General features: G+C 41.8%; 1 protein-coding gene across 8 annotated transcripts in view; it reads left to right on the top strand.

The window, feature by feature from the left end:
- ATP6V1H (ATPase H+ transporting V1 subunit H) overlaps nt 1–4,670 on the top strand; it is a 64,578-nt gene extending 59,908 nt beyond the window's left edge. For all 8 annotated transcript variants that reach the window (XR_014255430.1, XM_082433032.1, XM_082433036.1 and 5 more), the window contains one exon: nt 4,188–4,670. Coding sequence is in view for 7 of the 8 variants with exons in the window: in XM_082433032.1 (XP_082289158.1) it covers nt 4,188–4,248 (61 nt within the window). In the remaining variant the exon portion in view is untranslated. The remainder of the gene's footprint in view (nt 1–4,187) is intronic.
- The last annotated feature ends 14,225 nt before the right edge of the window (nt 4,671–18,895 follow it).

Here is an 18,895-nt window from a genome sequence, read left to right as displayed (position 1 = left end):
CAAATTAACTAGTGTCAGAAGTGAAAAAGGGAACATCACTACAGATCCCATGGAAAGTAAAAGGATAATAAGGGAATACTATGATCCCCTCTCACAACTCCTTTGTACTGGAAGTTCTAGCTAATGCATTAAGACAAGAAAATAAATGGTATACAGATTGGGAAGGAGGACATAAAACTGCCTTTGCTTGCAGATGACATGATCATGTACATAGAAAATCCTAAAGATTTGATAAAAACAAACAACAAATGTCCTGGAACTAATAAGCAATTACAGCAAGGTTGTAGGATATGAGGTTAATACAGAAAAGTCAATCACTTTCCTATATACCAGCAATGAACAGGTGGAATTTGAAATTAAAAACACAATACCATTTATATTAGCACTTCCCCAAAATGAAATATTTAGGTATAAATTCAACAAAATATGTATAAGATCTACATGAGGAAAACTGTTAAACTCTGTGAATGAAATCACGGAAGAACTAAGTAAATGGAGAGAGATTCCATGTTCATGGATAGGAAGATTCAATACTGTCAAGATGTTAGTTCTCAACTTGTTATATTGATATAAATTTAATGCAATCCCAATCAAAATCCCAGCAAGTTATTATTATTTTTTTTGGACATCGACAAACTGATACTAAAGTTTGCATGGAGAAGCAAAAGATGCAGCATAGCCAACACAATATTGAAGGAGAAGAACAAAGTTGGAAAACTGACACCACCTGACTTGAAGACTTATTATAAAGCTAAGTAATCAAGATAGTGTGGGTATGGGTGAAAGAGTAGACAAATAGATCAATGGAACAGGACAGAGAGCCCAGAAATAGGGCCCCATAAATATAGTCAACTGATCTTTGCCAAAGGAGTAAAGGCAATACAATGGAGCAAAAGTAGTCTCTTCAACAAATGCTGCTGGAACAACTGGACATCCACAAAAACTAACTCAGAATGGATCATGAACCTAAATGTAAAACACAGAACTCCTAGAAGAAAACATAGGAGAAAATCCAGATGACCTTGGAGCACTGTGATTTTTACGTGGTTCGTGGCTTTACATAGGAAAATCGGTTCATAAAAACAAAATTTGCTTTGTGTGTAATACTCAGAATCATGATAAAAGCTGGAGGAATAACTTAACTTTAAACTATATGGCATCTGAGAGAAGGAGAAGGGGGTGCAGGGGGGGGACTTCAGCGGGGAGAAGGCAGTTCACACGGAGGTGGGAAAGTGGATGTTTGGTGACAGATGTTTGCTGGGCCCGCAGGGACAGTGGGACACACAGAGGACTCTGGTCTCCCGGCCCTGTGTAGCTCCCCCCAGCGCCGACCCGTGTGCTTTGTAGATCTCCGGTGACAGTGCCCTTCCTGGACCAAGGCCTTTGTCTGAGTTCTTTAGGCAGTTAAGGGGCAGGTAAGAAGCGAACTTGCCAAGGCTTTTGTTTTTTAAAAAAATAATCAGCCTAAAATAATCCTCATGTTGAAGAAACACATACTGGGTGGCAAATTCTGTTCCCCTACAAAGTCATGGATGAAGATTAAAGAGAAGAAAATATTACACTTCTCAAATTTTGCTTCTTAGGTAGTAGAAGCAAAGAATTAATGTCCAGCTCCTGTAGATTGCTGGTACAAATCGGATACCCTTTGAGTGAATTATGAGTTGAATTTTTATTGTACTGATCTTCGTGTTTAGCGAGATTGACTCAGTACTCAGATTAACTCACTTAAGTAGCTCTTCTGGAGTCCTATTAGAGACACATTGTCATCCCCTGAAGAAAAGTCCATAGTCGCTTTTCCTCTTGCCTGACAGTGACGTAACCTTAACCTGAAGAAATTATTCACACCTGTTATTATTTCCTACTCTAAAGATAGGCACAATGTCTGCTTTCTGCAACTTTCTGGCCTCTTTTTGGAGGCCTGGCAGCCTCACAGTAGAGAGAGGAATGGACCTGAGCCCCGGCCCGTGCACCTGCCCGCTTTGCTCCTGAGCAGGTGATTGCAGCTTTCCCTCCCCTGTCGATGGAGATGAGAATGCCCACTCCCAGGACGCTGCAGAGGTGAGAGGATAAGGGTGGGCACACCTGTACTCAGGTTTCCACGGTGGCCGGTACCAAAGTGCAGACATAGCTGCCTTTGTGTGTTCCCAGCCCCAGGCCCCTGGTGTCCGGACTGCCCCGTGCCTGGGGTCACACAGGACTCAGAGGCAGCTTGGGTGAATCTCGGGAATGTTTTAATTGACCACATTTGATGTCGGGGCAGCAGACCACAACCCTTTACAAGACGAACCCAGGAGTAGATTTTCTCCAAAGCTTCGCGCAGGCTGGGTCCTCTCTCTGTAGGACAGGATCTTTTTCAGTTGCGCCTCGGTTCGGCTCCCTCTGAATTTAACAACCCACATGCCATAGCAAACAACAATTTCAGGAAAGCCTGAGGAGGAATTTGATTCTTCTGTCCGCGGGTCCCATCTGGGCTCTTCTCCCAGTAGACTTGGTATCCTGTGACCTACCTCAAGTAGGGCTCACAGAGTTCCATCTGGGATTCTTGATGTGCGGGTTTTTAGCTGAACCCTTTACATCTATGTGTGTTCTTGTCCTTCGCTTAAATCCTAGCTTGCATAAACCCTACTTAGCAGACAAGGAAAGGGGGCCCTGGTTTTTGTACTCCCCGAGCAGTAAGGTTGTGAGGAGGGGAATGCCCCGTGGCCACCTTGTATGCAGGGAGAAAATGAGAGTGTAGTGGGTGGAGCATTATTATCTATCTGTAATAAAGACCTTTGACCAGGAAAACAAGAGCAGAAGACATTGGGGAGGAAGCTATGGCTGGGCGTGTTTTTATTTTTATTTTTTTGATTTTTGTTTTAAAATTTTTTTTTTTAATGTGGACCATTTTTAAAGTCTTTATTGAATTTGTTACAGTACTGCTTCTGTTTTATGTTTTGGTTTTTTTGGCCGCGAGGCATGTGGGATCTTAGCTCCCCGACCAGGGATGGAACCCGCGCCCCCTGCAGTGGAAGGCCGTGTCTTAACCACTGGACCGCCAGGGAAGCCCTCTGGGTGTGTTTTTAAATTCTCTGTGGGAACAACTCTTCTTCCCTCTGTTTTAATCCTCCTGCTGTGACCCTACTTCTGCAACGCCTCCTGTGTGAGGAAATCAGGTACCTTCCCCACGTCCCGGTATTCACTGTTGTCCCCTGAGTATTAGTTGGGTCCTGGCACGGGAGATGAACCACAGCCCCAAGGGACTAGACCCACCTGGTGGTTCACGGCGTGAGCTCCGGGCAGCTTTGCCAGGCTCCGGAATGTAAACCCGGTCCCTATTCCAAAACTCAAGCTTTTCCCTTTTAACAGGAGGGGATCTTTTAAATATTCTTAAAAGATCTCTTTTTTCTGGTCCTTATTAGGTAGTTCAAAAACAAAAGTTTAGGCAAATCCTTCATAGGAAAATAGGGAAAAGATTGTTCTCTGTCCTGGAATCAACAGTGGTATCTGTATGCAATTTAGAGCGAAGTATACACAGACCATTCGAATAATTTTCTGAAGTAGAACGTCACCTGAAACGTTTGGAGACCACTGCTCTAAGCCACAGTTGCCCATCTGTAAAATGAGAATACTGCTTCTCGGCTCTCGTGATTGTTCTGTGGGTTCAGTAGGACCATCTTGGTGAAGGTTTCAGACTCTGCCAGTGCAGAGTAAGTGCTGCGTAACTAGTAGCTCTGATTAAGTGTCGTGATTCTGGATGTTATTTTCAGTGATTGTTTTCATGTGCTCTTGGGTAAATCCTTAGAGGTAAACACTTGTACTTTCTAACGTCAGGAAATTTGTTTCTTATGTGTTGGGCCACTTACTTGGAATCCTCCGTACGTTGATTTTGAACTTGTTAGATTGCAGAAGTGGTGACAGCAGACACAACTCTCTAAACAGGAAAGCAGACGTGGCCGGTGATCGGATGCAGAATTACTTGTTTGTGTGTGTCATGCCTTGTTTGTCTGTGGTTCATGGAGTGTTTAAAATTCATACAGTACAGGTACTTCTGAAATTTGGACAAGATTAGTTTTCTGGGGCTATTTTACTAGTTTTTAGATGTTAAAGTAAGCATAGACGACAGTGTATATAGTTCTTCAATTTTGAAAGAGATTCTTTGTTGTTTCGGTTCTAATCTCCCTTGCTATTTCCTTCCTGTGTTTCAGGGAATATCTTGGTAAACAGCTCCAGTCTGAGCAACCGCAGACTGCAGCTGCCCGGAGCTGAACGGGCGCTCAGCCTCGGGGTCTCCAGCCGCCCCTTCCCCCGGGGCAGAAGACCTGGAGTGTGAGTCGCAGTGATTAGGGTCGAGAGCAAACAATTTCTCATTTTACGTGTCATTTTTTTCTGTTGTGTAGCTTTCCCCAGTGCTGATTTCAATACGAGTGTTTGCCCATTACTTTGTATTAAAGTGGGTGCTTTCTGTATCTAAGGAAAATACTACTGTTACATATACTGCTTGTAATTTCTGTATTTATTGTTCTCTGGGAATGCATATGGAATTATTAAAGGATTCTCACTCCAAATATGTTTTTTGTCTTTCCTTGTTCCTGACTTGGCCTTTTACACAAATACCTCTTGTCCCAACCAAATTGGGAGAATTGTATTTGCAAAAATAGTGAATGGTAAATAAATGTTTTGAAATTATATGTATCTCTGTCTTACGTCTGTCCATCCATCCATCCGTCCGTCCATCCACACATACACATTGCGGCAATCCTCTGCTAACATTCAGAGAACTTTAAAATGTTAAATTAACTCAAGTGCTGCTGTGGTCTAGAAGATTTGCTTATGGAACACAGTGAGGAATTTTAGCTTTAGATTATTTTCATTGGTTTCCTGTACTTTTATTCTTGGATTTTGGTACCTCAAGTCTATTTTCTTTTAATACGCTTTGGTTTAAATGTTGCCAGTAGATATTTTATCCCACCCCCAGCCCCAGCCCCTTATTCTGGAACGCCAGGCCTTCAGCGGGGCATCCACGGCCTGTACGTTCACCTCCCGCAGATCTGAGCCTTTTGTTTTTAATCTTATCTCCTGGTCTCTCTGAGTCTCATTTTTCATTCATTTTCATTTTATTTTCACTTTTCATTCCTAGCAGTTCTCTGAATGTTGAGTTGTTGAGTAAAGGTTGTAAGGCTAATAGACAGTTTATTTGATGTTTTTCTTCTACAGAAAGACACTCGTAGGATCCATCTCCTGTTTAAGGATGAAAGATTGTCTCATTTTCAATGTAGAGATCTTGTGGGAAAAGTTAGTTGAAATGATGGTCGTCAGTGGGTTCATGTGACTCAATGATTTTTCTTAGAGTTGACTTCCTATTTTCCAAGAAAATAGGTAGTCTGATCAAACCAATTTTTTCTTGACTGAAAGTTCTAAATTTTTAAAAGTGCTTAGACCTAGACATTTTTACTTCTTAAACATGGAAGAATACTAACCAGTGGAATTACAGATTCTGCATTAGCAAAGGATCAGTTTTCATGTTAAGGTATTAATGGTTTGCAAAGTTATTAGGTTCTTAAGACACTCAATTTCTAGAAGTTCTGGTAACCAGAGACAGTGAAATCTTCTGAATTTCATAAGAACACATTGATTCTCTGATGTCATACTTTCTGATTTTAGTTTCATTTTGCATAGCCCTGTAGTTATAAAGTAGACAGTCATCCTGGTGGAAATCATTGGTGCTCTAATCCCCGAGAAGTGCTTTTGTACATGGGGAGCAATACTCCCATGCCCATGTTTTAATTATTATCCCAAATATTAAAATTAACTATCTCTAGGCACTTTTTTCCTTTTAAATCTTTACACTCAGCTTATAGAACTTATAACAGTTACAAAACAATCACTTTCATTTTTTTCTGTGCTTAATGTTTTTAACATTCAGTGATTAAATCCTCCTATAAATATAATGCCACTTACGCTTTCAAGTAAACTGCAAACACTAACAGAGTGGAGTTCTAACTCTGACAAACAAAATCCAAGTAGGTAACCCTTTTTTTGAAAAAAGACCAGCTAATCATTTATTCTATCCATTGACAAGCTATAAACCATATTTGGGTACCCAAGTATCAAATTCCAAATCTGTTCTGAGAATCACCTCTTTTTTTCTTTTCCTTCCAGTTTTATTGAGATATAATTGACATGCAGCACTGTGTAAGTTTCAGGTGTGCAGCATAATGACCTGACTTAACATGCATCATGGAATGATCATAGTAGGTTTAATGAACATCTATCATCTCGTATAGATACAAGATTAAAGAAACAGAAAAAAATATTTCTTCCCTGTGATGAGAACCCTCAGGATTTACCCTCTTAACAACTTTCATATATAACATACAGCAGTGTTAGTTAAATTTATCATATTGTGTATTATAGCCTAGTGCTTATTTATCTTATAACTGGAAGTTTGTACCTTTGACCACCTTCATCCAACCCCCCTCCTTCCACCCCCTACCTCTGGCGACCAGACGTCTGATCTCTTTTTCTATGAGCTTGTTTTTTTGTTTTGAAGTACAATTGACCTACGACACTGTGTTAGTTTCTGTTACACAACATAGTGATTTGATATTTCCATACATTTCAAAGTGATCACCACAATAAGTCTAGTTACCGTCCGTCACCATATAAAGATATTACATAATTATTGACTCTATTCCCCACACTGTACACATCATACCTGTGGCTCACTTATTTTGTAACTGGAAGTTTGTACCTCTCTCACCTGTTTCTCTCCTCCCCCATCCCCTCCCCTCTGGCAACCACCTGTTGGTTCTCAGTACCTATGACTCTTGTTTCTATTTTGTTACATTTATTTGTTGTTTTTTAGATTCCACGTATAAGTGAAATAATACAGTATTTGTCTTTCTCTGCCAGACTTATTTCACTTAGCATAATACTCTCTAGGTCCATCTGTGTCATCACAAATGGCAAGATTTCCTTCTTTTTTTTATGGATGAGTAATATTCCACTGTATGTATACACCACATCTTTATCCATTCGTCTATTGACGGGCACTTTGGTTGCTTCCATATCTTGGCAATTGTAAATAGTGCTGCTGTGAACACTGGGGTGCAGGTATCTTTTTGAATTAATGTTTTCATTTCCTTTGGTTAAATACCCAGAAGTGAAATTGCTGGATTGTATGGCAATTCTGTTGTTAACTTTCTGAGGAAACTCCGTACTGTTTCCCATAGTGGCTTCACCTATTTATACTCCCACCAACACTGCATAACGGTTCTCTTTTTCTCCACATCCTCGCCAGCACTTGTTTTCTCTTGTCTTATTGATAATAGCCATTCTAGCAGGTGTGAAGTAATAGCTCATTGTGGTTGTGATTTGCATTTATTTGATGATTAGTGTTGTTGAGCATCTTTTCCTGTGTCTCTTGGCCATCTGTATGTCTTCTCTGGAAAAATATCTATTCAAGTCCTCTACCCATTTAAAAATTATTTTTAACTTGTTTTATTGTTTAAAAACAAATTTTTTTTTTTGTGGAAAACTTCTTTTTTGGGTTTCATTGACCCTTATATTTTAAAAGATGTGTGAAAGGGACATCTCACTGGCAGGTAAAGCTTGTTCCCACACAATGTACCTGGACAGTCACGAATACCAGATTTATAGAACATACCCAATTGAAAAAAATCTTCACACTTCCTGTTTAGCCACATGGGAGTAATTGAGGTTAGTTTTTATATAGTTAAAATGTAAACAATTTTGTACCTTCTAGGTGTCAAATCTTGGAAAGCATTGAGCCAGGTTTTGATGCTTTTGCTTTATTTGATAATTGCTTAAAAGGTGCTCCATTCTCATCCTTTGCCTTTGAAAATAGAGAATATTTGAGACTAAAATTTGAAACCATTCAAAGTTAGTAGGTGTCAGTCACTTTCCAAATCTGAACCTTGTGATGAAATCACTTTTGAGTTTGAAATTTCTCCCTTATTTTGCTGTACACAGTGTTCGTTCTGATTAAGAGATGTGGCTCCTTTAACTTTCTGAACAAGTTTCCAGTGGAAAAGTCAGTTGGAGAGAAGACCGACTTTTACTGCAAATGTTATGTTACTTCAACAGTTATGCAAGTCCGACCCTGAGGACACATTCTCTTTCAATTCTTAGGAGAGAAAGAGAGTTGATTACTCTTCCAAAAATAGAAACAAAGTGGAAGAAACATTTCTATGATTCTATGAAGGGACGCTGGTTCTAAGATGCTTTACCTTCTGGTAACTGTCTGTGCCTTTGTCTCTTTCCCCTCTCAAAGGAAGAAAGAAAATATCAGGGAGCTTAGCTGAAAGAACCAATGTACAAAAACGATTGAATAACCATGTATCAGGTAGAAATAACATATTTGCAACAATATCACAAAGGTTGCAAGGAGGAGGAAATGGAATTATACTCTCATGAGGTTTTTACATGATACATGACGGGGTATAACATGTAGCCTGTGATGAACTAAGGATGCACAATTAATTCCCTAGAGCAACCATTAAAACAATAAACCAGGAGGTCCAGCCAAAGAACCATTAGCGAAGATAAAATGGAACACTAGAAATACTTGATTAACCCAAAAGAGGGCGGGGGAAGAGAAACGAAGAAGAGAGGGGCCACATAGAAAACAAATTGCAAGAAAATAGATGTAACCCAACAGTAATAACTACATTACGGGAGGGGTCTGGGAATCCCACTGTTACGCATCCAGAATTTTAACTTCAGGACACCCGTCGGCTCCAGTTCCTGAGACTGGGGAAGAGGGGGTGGGTGATCTGGAGCGCTAAGTGGCTTGCTTCTATCACCTTCTCCCCGCCTACCCCTTGGCAGGCTGTTATTAAAGGAGAAAAGCAGAAACCTAAGTCAGTTGCCGTTTGTCCATCTGCTGTCCTGTATTTGCCGTCATCTCTCTTGTTCTCTTTGTGGGTTTATTCCTTTTGATTTGTTTTTGTTTGTTTATTTCTTTTTTTAATCCATTGTAGCATTTTGAGTGGGGTTGGATAGGAAGCAGAGAGAAATGCGTGTGTTTAGTTCACCATGTTTAACCTGAACTCCCAAAATTTAATCAAAGTTGGCATGTAAGATCCGTGTTAGAATAAGCCTAGATTAAACCTGGGCGTAAGGGGGCAGGTGTGCCGGCGTGTATGGCCTCAGAGTGGGAGGGGTTTTTGAGTCTGTCCGTTCTAACAATGTTTAACATTTGAGGTTGTGAGAACTAAAATTAGTACATGTAAAGGAGTGAGAACAGATTGTAATCATTACATGTGACTATTTTATGTAGCATGATAGACAGATATCCTGCTTCTTCTCAATGTATACCAGTGACAGGCTACCTGTTTTATTGCAAACAGCTCTAGTTAGTGTGTTTTCTTGCTTTGAGACAGTATCAGTTTCTAGTAAATTTCAACATTTGGGGCAAGGTCTACCTTTGGAATAACACAGAACAAGTCCTGTCCTTAAGATTCTATTTTCTTCTAAAACGTTTCTTCTACAATAATGATTCTTTATTCTTGGCATTTAAAATGTCTCTATTTGAATGCTAACATCTGAGACCGCATTCTGATGGAGCAAGGTGAAGCAAACGTGTCACGTCATGTGTTAGTGGATGAGGCTGGGACCCTCCTCCCGGGCGGCACAGTCATCAGGAGAAGCTGTCGGGAGAAAAGATTGAAAAAGTGAGGTTTTTTGCTCTGAAGAGAGCGGCCGTGCCCGTAATCCCCCCGGAGCAGTGGTCCTGCCTGGGGCTTTGTGCAGGGGTGCTGCCTTGGTGGCGCCCTGCGACCCTCTGCACCCGCACAGCTGACGGCTCGGAATGGGGGCCTGACCCAAAGGCAGCAAATCAGGAGATGGCCGTGGCCGGGCCGGGGTGCGGTCCAGTCTGGGTGCGGGCCCGGGAGGACAATCGTGCTGGCCCAGACCTCTCCTTTGAGATGTTGGCATGAGGCTCAGACGAAAGTAACAGGCAGTGAGGTGATACACACGGGAGAATACCTAGGACACCCTCAGCAAACATCCCTGAGGCAGAGAGGAGAGCGGGGAGGTGAGCTGGGTGACAGCGGGGCGGGAAGAGTGGGGTCATCGGTGCCCGCCATCAGCCTGGCAGAAGGCCAGCATCCCTGAGGCCCGGGTGGGTGGTCCTGGGTGATCACAGGACATAAGGTCCCTGTGTAAACACACATTTCTCTGTGCCGGCAACCAACAACAGGAAACTGAAATTAAAAATAGTGTAAAAACAGTAACTGGCAATGTTAGAGACCATGGCTAATCTGCTATCCTATGTCCCTTAGTAAGTACTCTGAGCAGAGACCTCTTCTAATCCTTGAAGTCATGGTGAAAACAAGGAATAAATATTTGTTATTTAAAAAAAAAAAAAAAAAGGAAAGTAATGTAAAAATACTTCAAAAATTTAACAAAATATGTGTAAGATCTGTGCACTAAAAGCTGTAACATTGCTGAGGCGAATGAAAGAGGATAAACTTAATGAGGAGATCTATTACGATCATGGATTTGGAGACGCAGTAGGGTTACCGTGTCAGTTCTCCCCAGCTGGTCCATAGGTTTCATACAATCCCAACAGCAATGCCAGCAGGCTTTGCTGTAGAAATAGACAAACTGATTTTAAAGTTTACGTGGAAATGCAAAAGACCTAGAAGAGCTGAAACAATTTTGAAAGAATTGAAAGTTGGAGGCATTAACAGTACTTGACTTTCAATAGAGCCAGGGTGGTACTGGCATAAAAATCAGTGTATAAACCAGGGGCAGGATAGAGTCTGGAAACAGAGCTTGCTGGAATAAAACTAAACAAATGAGGCCTAATTTGGGAGATTAAAATAAAAACAAAGTAGAACGAAAATACTGCACGTAATAGAACGTGATTTGTGGGGCTCGTGATCCGAGTTTGTGTCCTTGCTTTACTTGGGAGGAGGGAAAAGGTACTGCTTAACTTTCAAGTTTTATGAGTTAAATATTTGTGGTGATATATTTAGGGTAACCCATGTTACTGGAGCAACTGGATATCTGTGCGCAAAACAATAAACTTCCGTCTATACCTTGCACTGTATAAAAAGGTGATCTCAAACTGGATCATAGACCGAAATGTAAAACCTAAGCTCCAGAGCTTATGTCCCTGAGTGGCTGGTGTCTGTGAGTTGAAGGGAGGGACACAGATCTCAAGGGGAGTGAATCCAGCTCAGTAGATCTTTATTGACAACCGCTCTGGGTGTGACCTGCACTAGACAATAGGCATTGTCTTCAAGCAGCTTACAGTTAGTTCACTGAGAGAGGAGAGCCAGCACTAGGTGAAGATGTTCGCTAGCTTTGCTAAGTGCTAGAGGGAAGTGAAGGGGAGCATTTCCTGCACATTCCCCCCATCCCGCACGTGCCCTCTGTCTCGTGACGTGCCCTTACACGCAGAGGGCTCCAGCATGTAACCCACCCGGCCTCTCGGGTCCCTCCCTCACTTTGTCCAGGAGAGGGCGTGATTGAGCTCATGGGGAGTTTGGGAGGAGGAACTTGGGCCGTGGATCAGGGTCCTTCCTCTCCACTTCCACAGGGCGTGAGCTGCCTGCAGGAGGGTCTGCCCCTGCTGGGAGGAGCCTGGCTGGTGCCCGCCCCTGCCGTGACGGGGCTGCAGGGTGAGTCTGCCGAGATTTGGGGCTCAGGATGGTGGAACTGACTTGCTTGAAGCCTCCAGTGGCAGCTGTATCAGTCACAAAGATTCCACTGGGCCTTATGCTCGTGGGTTCACGTTCAGGTGGGGAAAAAGAATAGCATTTATCAAGGTCCTCAAAGATATCTACGGTAAGAATAGATAGATTAGGGGCACAGATTGGGTCCTAGGTTAGGACCCCTAACCTAGCCTGGGGCTTCAGGGAAGACGTCTTAAAGGAAATGATCCTGGAGCCGGATGTCGAAGGCAGAGTAGAGGTTCACCAGCCGTCAGGAGAGGAGAGGGTGTGAAGACTGTCCTTACCTGCGAGAGCACTGTTGTGAAAAGGCCTGGGCTCAAGAAACAGCGCTATTTGTTTGAGGAACAAACACAGCACGATTTCTAGAGGGCAAGGTGGACACGGGGGTGAGGGAAATATGAGGAGTGGGCTTGGTTTTCCAATGTAACTGTTGTCCCTTTCTTTAAAAAAAAAAATATTTCTTTGTTTATTTTGGCTGCAGCAGGTCTTAGTTGTGGCATGTATGCGGGATGTAGCTCCCCGACCAGGGATCGAACCCGGGCCCCCTGCATTGGGAGCGCAGAGTCTTACCCACTGGACCACCAGGGAAGTCCCCATAACTATTGTCACCTTTGAAACTCATAGTCCCGAAAATCCCAATTCCTTAAGTAACCGGGCAGGTGCATCTTGACAGTAAGATGTGTGATACCGGCTTGGGGCTTCCACGAAGGACATTCCTGCTGTGGGTCCACAGGCCACGTGGCCGTCAACCCTAGCGCCGTCTGCGTTCCCTTACAGCAGTAGAGCATGTGTGACGAGGGAGGTGGGCAGCCCTGGGACGCTGGCGTGGGAATAGCTAGAGCATCGTGCTTAGGCTTGGGCATCACGATTTGTGAGAAACAGCGGAAAACCAGAGAACATCCAGTGATGTGTGAGCAGCACTTCGATGTAGGTCATTCAAAAAGGCACTGAAGAAAGCGGGGTAAGTCGGACCCATCCTGCGTTGTCTGGTGATAGATTTTTGGCTCTGGATAAAGAAGGGACTTTCTATTAGAGTTGTGTAGAATAAAATGTTGCTGAGAGGTAGTGATTCTAAAATTAGTGAGTGTGCCTACTTTGTGGAAGGCCTGTGCTAAGTGCTTTGAATGCTTTACCTCTCCTGAAGCTTAGAACAGCCCTCTTGTGAGGCTACGACTGTTACCCCTCTTTTAGAGAAGAGGAGGCCCTGAGGGAGGTTAAGTGACTTACCCAAGCTTATGGGATTTGCACTCAGCTTTAACAACTACTTGGCTGAGACAAGGAAAATCAGGGGTAGCCACCTATCAAAGATATTCTAAAGTCAAAACGAGCCCCAGATTTTACTAGATAAGCAACTAGATGACCATGCAGTAGAACCCTATTTAAAATGAGTGGAACCCCACTATTTATCACGGATAAAAGTGGACTTGCTCTGTATTAAAGTGGAGATACATCGGCACACCTTCCCCGTGTTAATGCAAGTCCGTGTGCCCGACACACAGTGAGGCCAAACAAACCGGAACATAGGAATTTGGAGCAGAGAAAGGTTTACTTCAGGGCCATGCAAGGAGACAAGGTGGCTTATGCCCTAAAAAGCCCCAAGCTCCCCGAAGGGTTTTGGCAAAGCACTTTTAAAAGCCAGGTGAGGCAGCAATCAGAAATGAAAAAGGAATCCAAATTGGCAAAGAAGAAGTAAAACTGTCACTGTTTGCAGATGACATGATAGTATACATAGAGAATCCTAAAGAGGCTACCCTAAAACTATTAGAACTAATCAATGAATTTGGTAAAGTAGCAGGATTCAAAATTAATGCACAGAAATCTCTTGCATTCCTATACACCAATGATGAAAAATCTGGAAGAGAAATTAAGGAAACACTCCCATTTACCATTGCAACAAAACGAATAAAATACCTAGGAATAAACCCACCTAAGGAGACAAACGACCTGTATGCAGAAAACTACAAGACAGTGATGAAAGAAATTAAAGATAATACAAACATATGGAGAGATATACCATGCTCTTGGATTGGAAGAATCAGTATTGTGAAAATGACTATACTACCCAAAGCAATCTACAGATTCAGTGCAATCCCTATCAAACTACCAGTGGCATTTTTCACAGAACTAGAACAAAAAATTTCACAATTTGTATGCAAATACAAAAGACCCCGAATAGCCAAAGCAGTCTTGAGAAAGAAAAACGGAACTGGAGGAATCAGGCTCCCTGACTTCAGACTATACTACAAAGGTACAGTAGTCAAGACAGTATGTATGGTACTGGCACAAAAACAGAAATATAGATCAATGGAACAGGACAGAAAGCCCAGAGGTAAACCCATGCACATATGGTCACCTTATTTTTGATAAAGGAGGCAAGAATATGCAATGGAGAAAGACAGCCTCTTCAATAAGTGGTGCTGGGAAAACTGGACAGCTACATGTAAAAGAATGAAATTAGAACACTCCCTAACACCATACATAAAAATAAACTCAAAATGGATTAGAGACCTAAATGTAAGACTGGACACTATAAAACTCTTAGAGGAAAACATAGGCGAACACTCTATGACATAAATCACAGCAAGATCCTCTTTGACCCACCTCCTAGAGAAATGGAAATAAAAACAAAAATAAACAAATGGGACCTAATGAAACTTAAAAACTTTTTGCACAGCAAAGGAAAACATAAGATGAAAAGACCACCCTCAGAATGGGAGAAAATATCTGCAAATGAAGCAACTGACAAAGGATTAATCTCCAAAATTTACAAGCAGCTCATGCAGCTCAATATCAAAAAAACAAAAAACCCAATCCAAAAATGGGCAGAAGACCTAAACAGACATTTCTCCAAAGAAGATATACAGATTGCCAACAAACACATGAAAGGATGCTCAACATCACTAATCATTAGAGAAATGCAAGTCAAAGCTACAATGCAATATCATCTCACACTGGTCAGAATGGCTATCATCAAAAAATCTACAAACAATAGATGCTGGAGAGGGTGTGGAGAAAAGGGAACCCTCTTGCACTGTTGGTGGGAATGTAAATTGATACAGCCACTATGGAGGACAGTATGGAGGGGTCTTAAAAAACTAAAAATAGAACTACCATACGACCCAGCAATCCCACTACTGGGCATATACCCTGAGAAAACCATAATTCAAAAAGAGTCATGTACCACAATGTTCATTGCAGCTCTATTTACAATAGCCAGGACATGGAAGCAACCTAAGTGTCCATCGACAGATGAATGGATAAAGAAGATGTGGCACATATGTACAATGGAATATTACTCAGCCATAAAAAGGAACAAAATTGAGTAATTTGTAGTGAGGTGGATGGACCTAGAGTCTGTCATACAGAGTGAAGTAAGTCAGAAAGAGAAAAACAAATACCGTATGCTAACACATATATATGGTATCTAAAAAAAAAAAAAAAATGGTTCTGAAGAACCTAGGGGCAGGACAGGAATAAAGATGCAGACATAGAGAATGGACTTGAGGACACGGGGAGGGCGAAGGGTAAGCTGGGTTGAAGTGAGAGAGTGGCATGGACTTATATACACTACCAAATGTACAATAGATAGCTAGTGGGAAGCAGCCGCATAGCACAGAGAGATCAGCTCAGTGCTTTGTGACCACCTAGAGGGGTGGGATAGGGAGGATGGGAGAGAGACGCAAGAGGGAGGAGATATGGGGATATATGTATATGTATAGCTGATTCACTTTGTTATAAAGCAGAAACTAACACACCATTGTAAATCAATTATACTCCAATAAAGATGTTAGAAAAGAAGAAAAAACTGCTCTGTGCAAGACTGACCTAAGTACTTATTGTGTCCAGGTGTGTGTGTGTGTATCCAGGTGTGTGTCCAGGTATCTGTGTGTATGTGTGTATAAAAGAATGTGTAAGAGATGCTACTTTCCATCTTTGAAGAGTTTATAATATAGGAAGAGAGAGGAATCATAGCTTTAATATAAGGCAGATGTGATGAATCCTGTAAGAAAAATTAAAAATGTTTCATGTGGTTGCCAAGAATGATGTATTGCTTTAGTTTGGAGAAATGGGGAAAAGAATCACAGAGGAAAAGATGAGACTTGAGGTCTGTGTAGCTTTTCCACAGGGCCTTTTCTCAGTCTTCAGTCACCTGGCGTCCTCCCTCGCTCCCCCCGTGAGACTGCTCTCATCACCTGACCGCCCACATCCCTGTTGCTGGATGGGGCAGGTACCTGTCAGTCCTCACCTAACAGACTTCACAGCACTGGTCGTTCTTAACCAGCCCTGCTCTCTCTGAGGATGACCTGTTCTCTGCTTTGACTGATCCCGGCGGGATGAGACCTTTCCCACCCACTCAGGAGAGAGGGAGCCACCGTGCTCGGGTGGAAGAGCCACCGTGTGGTCTCCCACACCCACCCTCAGGATCATCTTGCAAAGATGCACCTATTGAACATGGCGCCTGGAAAGAATGCATCAACTAGACATGGGCGTTCCAGAGAAGAGATCAGACGGTCTGGGCCGGGCCACCGTGGAACCCACAGAGAGGACCACACCGAGCCGGCCTCGCAGCTGATGACGGGTCACCACCGGTCCGTGGGGAAGGAAGCGGACGGCGGTCTCAGCATCCGCCTGCATCTTCTGTCACAGTGCCCTCCACACGGGCCACACCTTGAGGTCACGCCTCTTCTCACTTCCTCTTTCTCCCACTTCACAAAACAAGAAGAATCTGAGATCTTGGTCTTGGAGAAGCTCTTTTCATCAAAGTTCCATAAACCCGTGTGGGGTTTTCTGCATCTTAACTAGATTGCTGTTGAGTGAATGTGACATTAGAAACAGTATTTTGGTCAATCCTGGGATATTCTGAATTCAGATACACTGCAGAGTGGGGCAGGGTGAGAATGCCACTTTTTATTTCGTGCCCTCATCTTTCATGTCCTGACCACTGGGAGCAGTGCATCCCTCTTTAGGGAGAGCTTCCTGAGAGCTGGGCTTGGGAGTCTCATTACGGATTGAGGCCATGGCATTTTATCCATCCAGATACAATCTCACGGCAAAGCTGCAGGTCTTATTCGAAGTGTCCGTGGAATCAGGTAGTAAAGGTTTGTGAAGAGCATCCTGGGACGCATCATCCGTTCCGAGACAAACCCTCCACATTTCGGGAACGGGACAGACCCCTCTCATTGGCCCGTTTCATGGACCATGTTGCAGTTCCCAAGATGGTAGCGTCTCAAGGAGGAAGAGGTGAAAAGATTCTTGTTTACTTCTGGCAGATAAATGCTACATGTTTGCAAAAAAAAGGAGTATCCAGCAGAGATACATAATGGTTTTACATTTTCACAAACTTTTATTCAGACTCAAAGGGCAAAAATAATATTTTCATTCACGCTTGCCAGATTGTTGAAGACCGGGAGTACGCTGTACTTAATAACAATCACTAATACGTCTTCTGTAAGCTCCATACCTGCTAGCCACACAGTACAATCTCTTCTTTTTGCTGTTTGTTTCCAAAGAGAAGATTATCTTATACTGTTACAAGCAGAGAATTTTAAGCATGAATAGAGACAAAATATCCCCCATACCCAATCAATACCCTGAAGGTAAGAAAACCAGTTTAATTTACTTACAGTTAATTCGTGATATAGTTAAAGTCTTGGCATGCTGTTGTAATCCTGTCAAATTCATGATTCTAAATTTAACCATTTAAAATTATTAACTATTATTCATTTATTTCTATACAATAATTCATATTTTCTGTACATGAGTCATGTCTTTTTAAGGCAGACAGACACAACCAAGAATATTGAAATTTAGTATGAAGCTCTCTATGTTTTAATTTATAGTCAATGGGAAAAATCCTAAAATATTCAATATTCAATTTTATACATTTTGTTTTCACTCCAGTCGTATATCAACTTGATAAACTAGGTATTTCTAAGTTAAAGACAATCAAGTTTAATGAGCAGCATTTGGAAGTCTAAGAAAAGCCTTTTTTTTTTTTTTTTGGCTGCACCGCGCAGCTTGTGGGATCTTAGTTCCCCAACCAGGGACTGAACCCAGGCCCTCGGCAGTGAGAGCGCCGGGTCTTAACTACTGGACCGCCAGGGAATTCTGGAAAAGCCTATTTTTGAAATGCCTTCCCCACATTGAGAAAGAGGATTGACTTGGTAACAAATCAAAGTCAAATTGATTTTCACATCTTTGCTGTCGACACGATTGAAACAGGACCTAAGTGAATTGTCAGCCAATAGATCATTTAAAATAATTTTTTAAAGCTAAGTCAGTATGTGCTTTTTTTGAGGGGGCATATAAGTCAGAAGCAGTTCAAACAATTCAGTGACAGTGCTATAACAAAACTTCCTTTCCCATGTACTCATTATGGGCACAATTACTTCTTAACACTGAGGGCCATGTGAATGACAAACAGGTGTACAATTAAAACTTACCCCTGTCTTATTTTAGCAATCAATAATCTTCATGAATGGATACATGAAAAGACCCAACCTTTAGGCCCATTAATCTAATAAAAATTTACCCGTTCATGTTTAGTAATTATTAAAATTTGTAAGACATTGATGTGAATAACTCAATCCAGGAGACATTGCTTTTTTATATTTGGAAAACAAGAGTGCTAAGAAATTAGAAAGACTATCTATCCATTTATCTTTATCTATCTTGCAGAAAAGTGATCGGTAACAATTTTTAGGCATAAGAATATATTTAAATAGGGTACATTTCTGTGGAGGGAAAGACTGTAAGTGTGAATTTCAGAGGAAAAAGAATGATACAGATTTTCTATTAAATAATAGGACTTGTTTTTCCAAAGTTCCTTTAGTATGTAAACAAAGCAAGCTTGTGTGTGATTCTGGCTTCTCAGTATATTCTTCTGCTTCTTCAATAAGATCTACACCAAGGGAACCATTTAGGGATTATTTTAATATTTGTGTGCAGACTGTGGACAGGCACAGATCCTTCCTGAGTTTTAAAGCTAGGATTCTGGTTCCTGGCCTTCCAAATAAAGAGCGTTGTCTTTTACGGTGCTCTCTTAATAAACTGTAGTTTTATCTGGATGAATTACATGTTACAGTTTTTGTGAGTAGTCTCACCCCATGTTTCCAACAGATAATATTCATACCAACCTCATGGAGTTTCAGGGCAAGTCTTATTTTTATCTCCTTTTATAGTACAAGTGATGAAACCAGAGAGAG

Source organism: Balaenoptera physalus (genome assembly GCF_965194825.1).
Source record: "Balaenoptera physalus genome assembly, chromosome: 17".
Taxonomy (NCBI): domain Eukaryota; kingdom Metazoa; phylum Chordata; class Mammalia; order Artiodactyla; family Balaenopteridae; genus Balaenoptera; species Balaenoptera physalus.
Note: the sequence above shows the minus strand (reverse complement) of the source record. Positions and strands in the feature narration are given on the sequence as shown.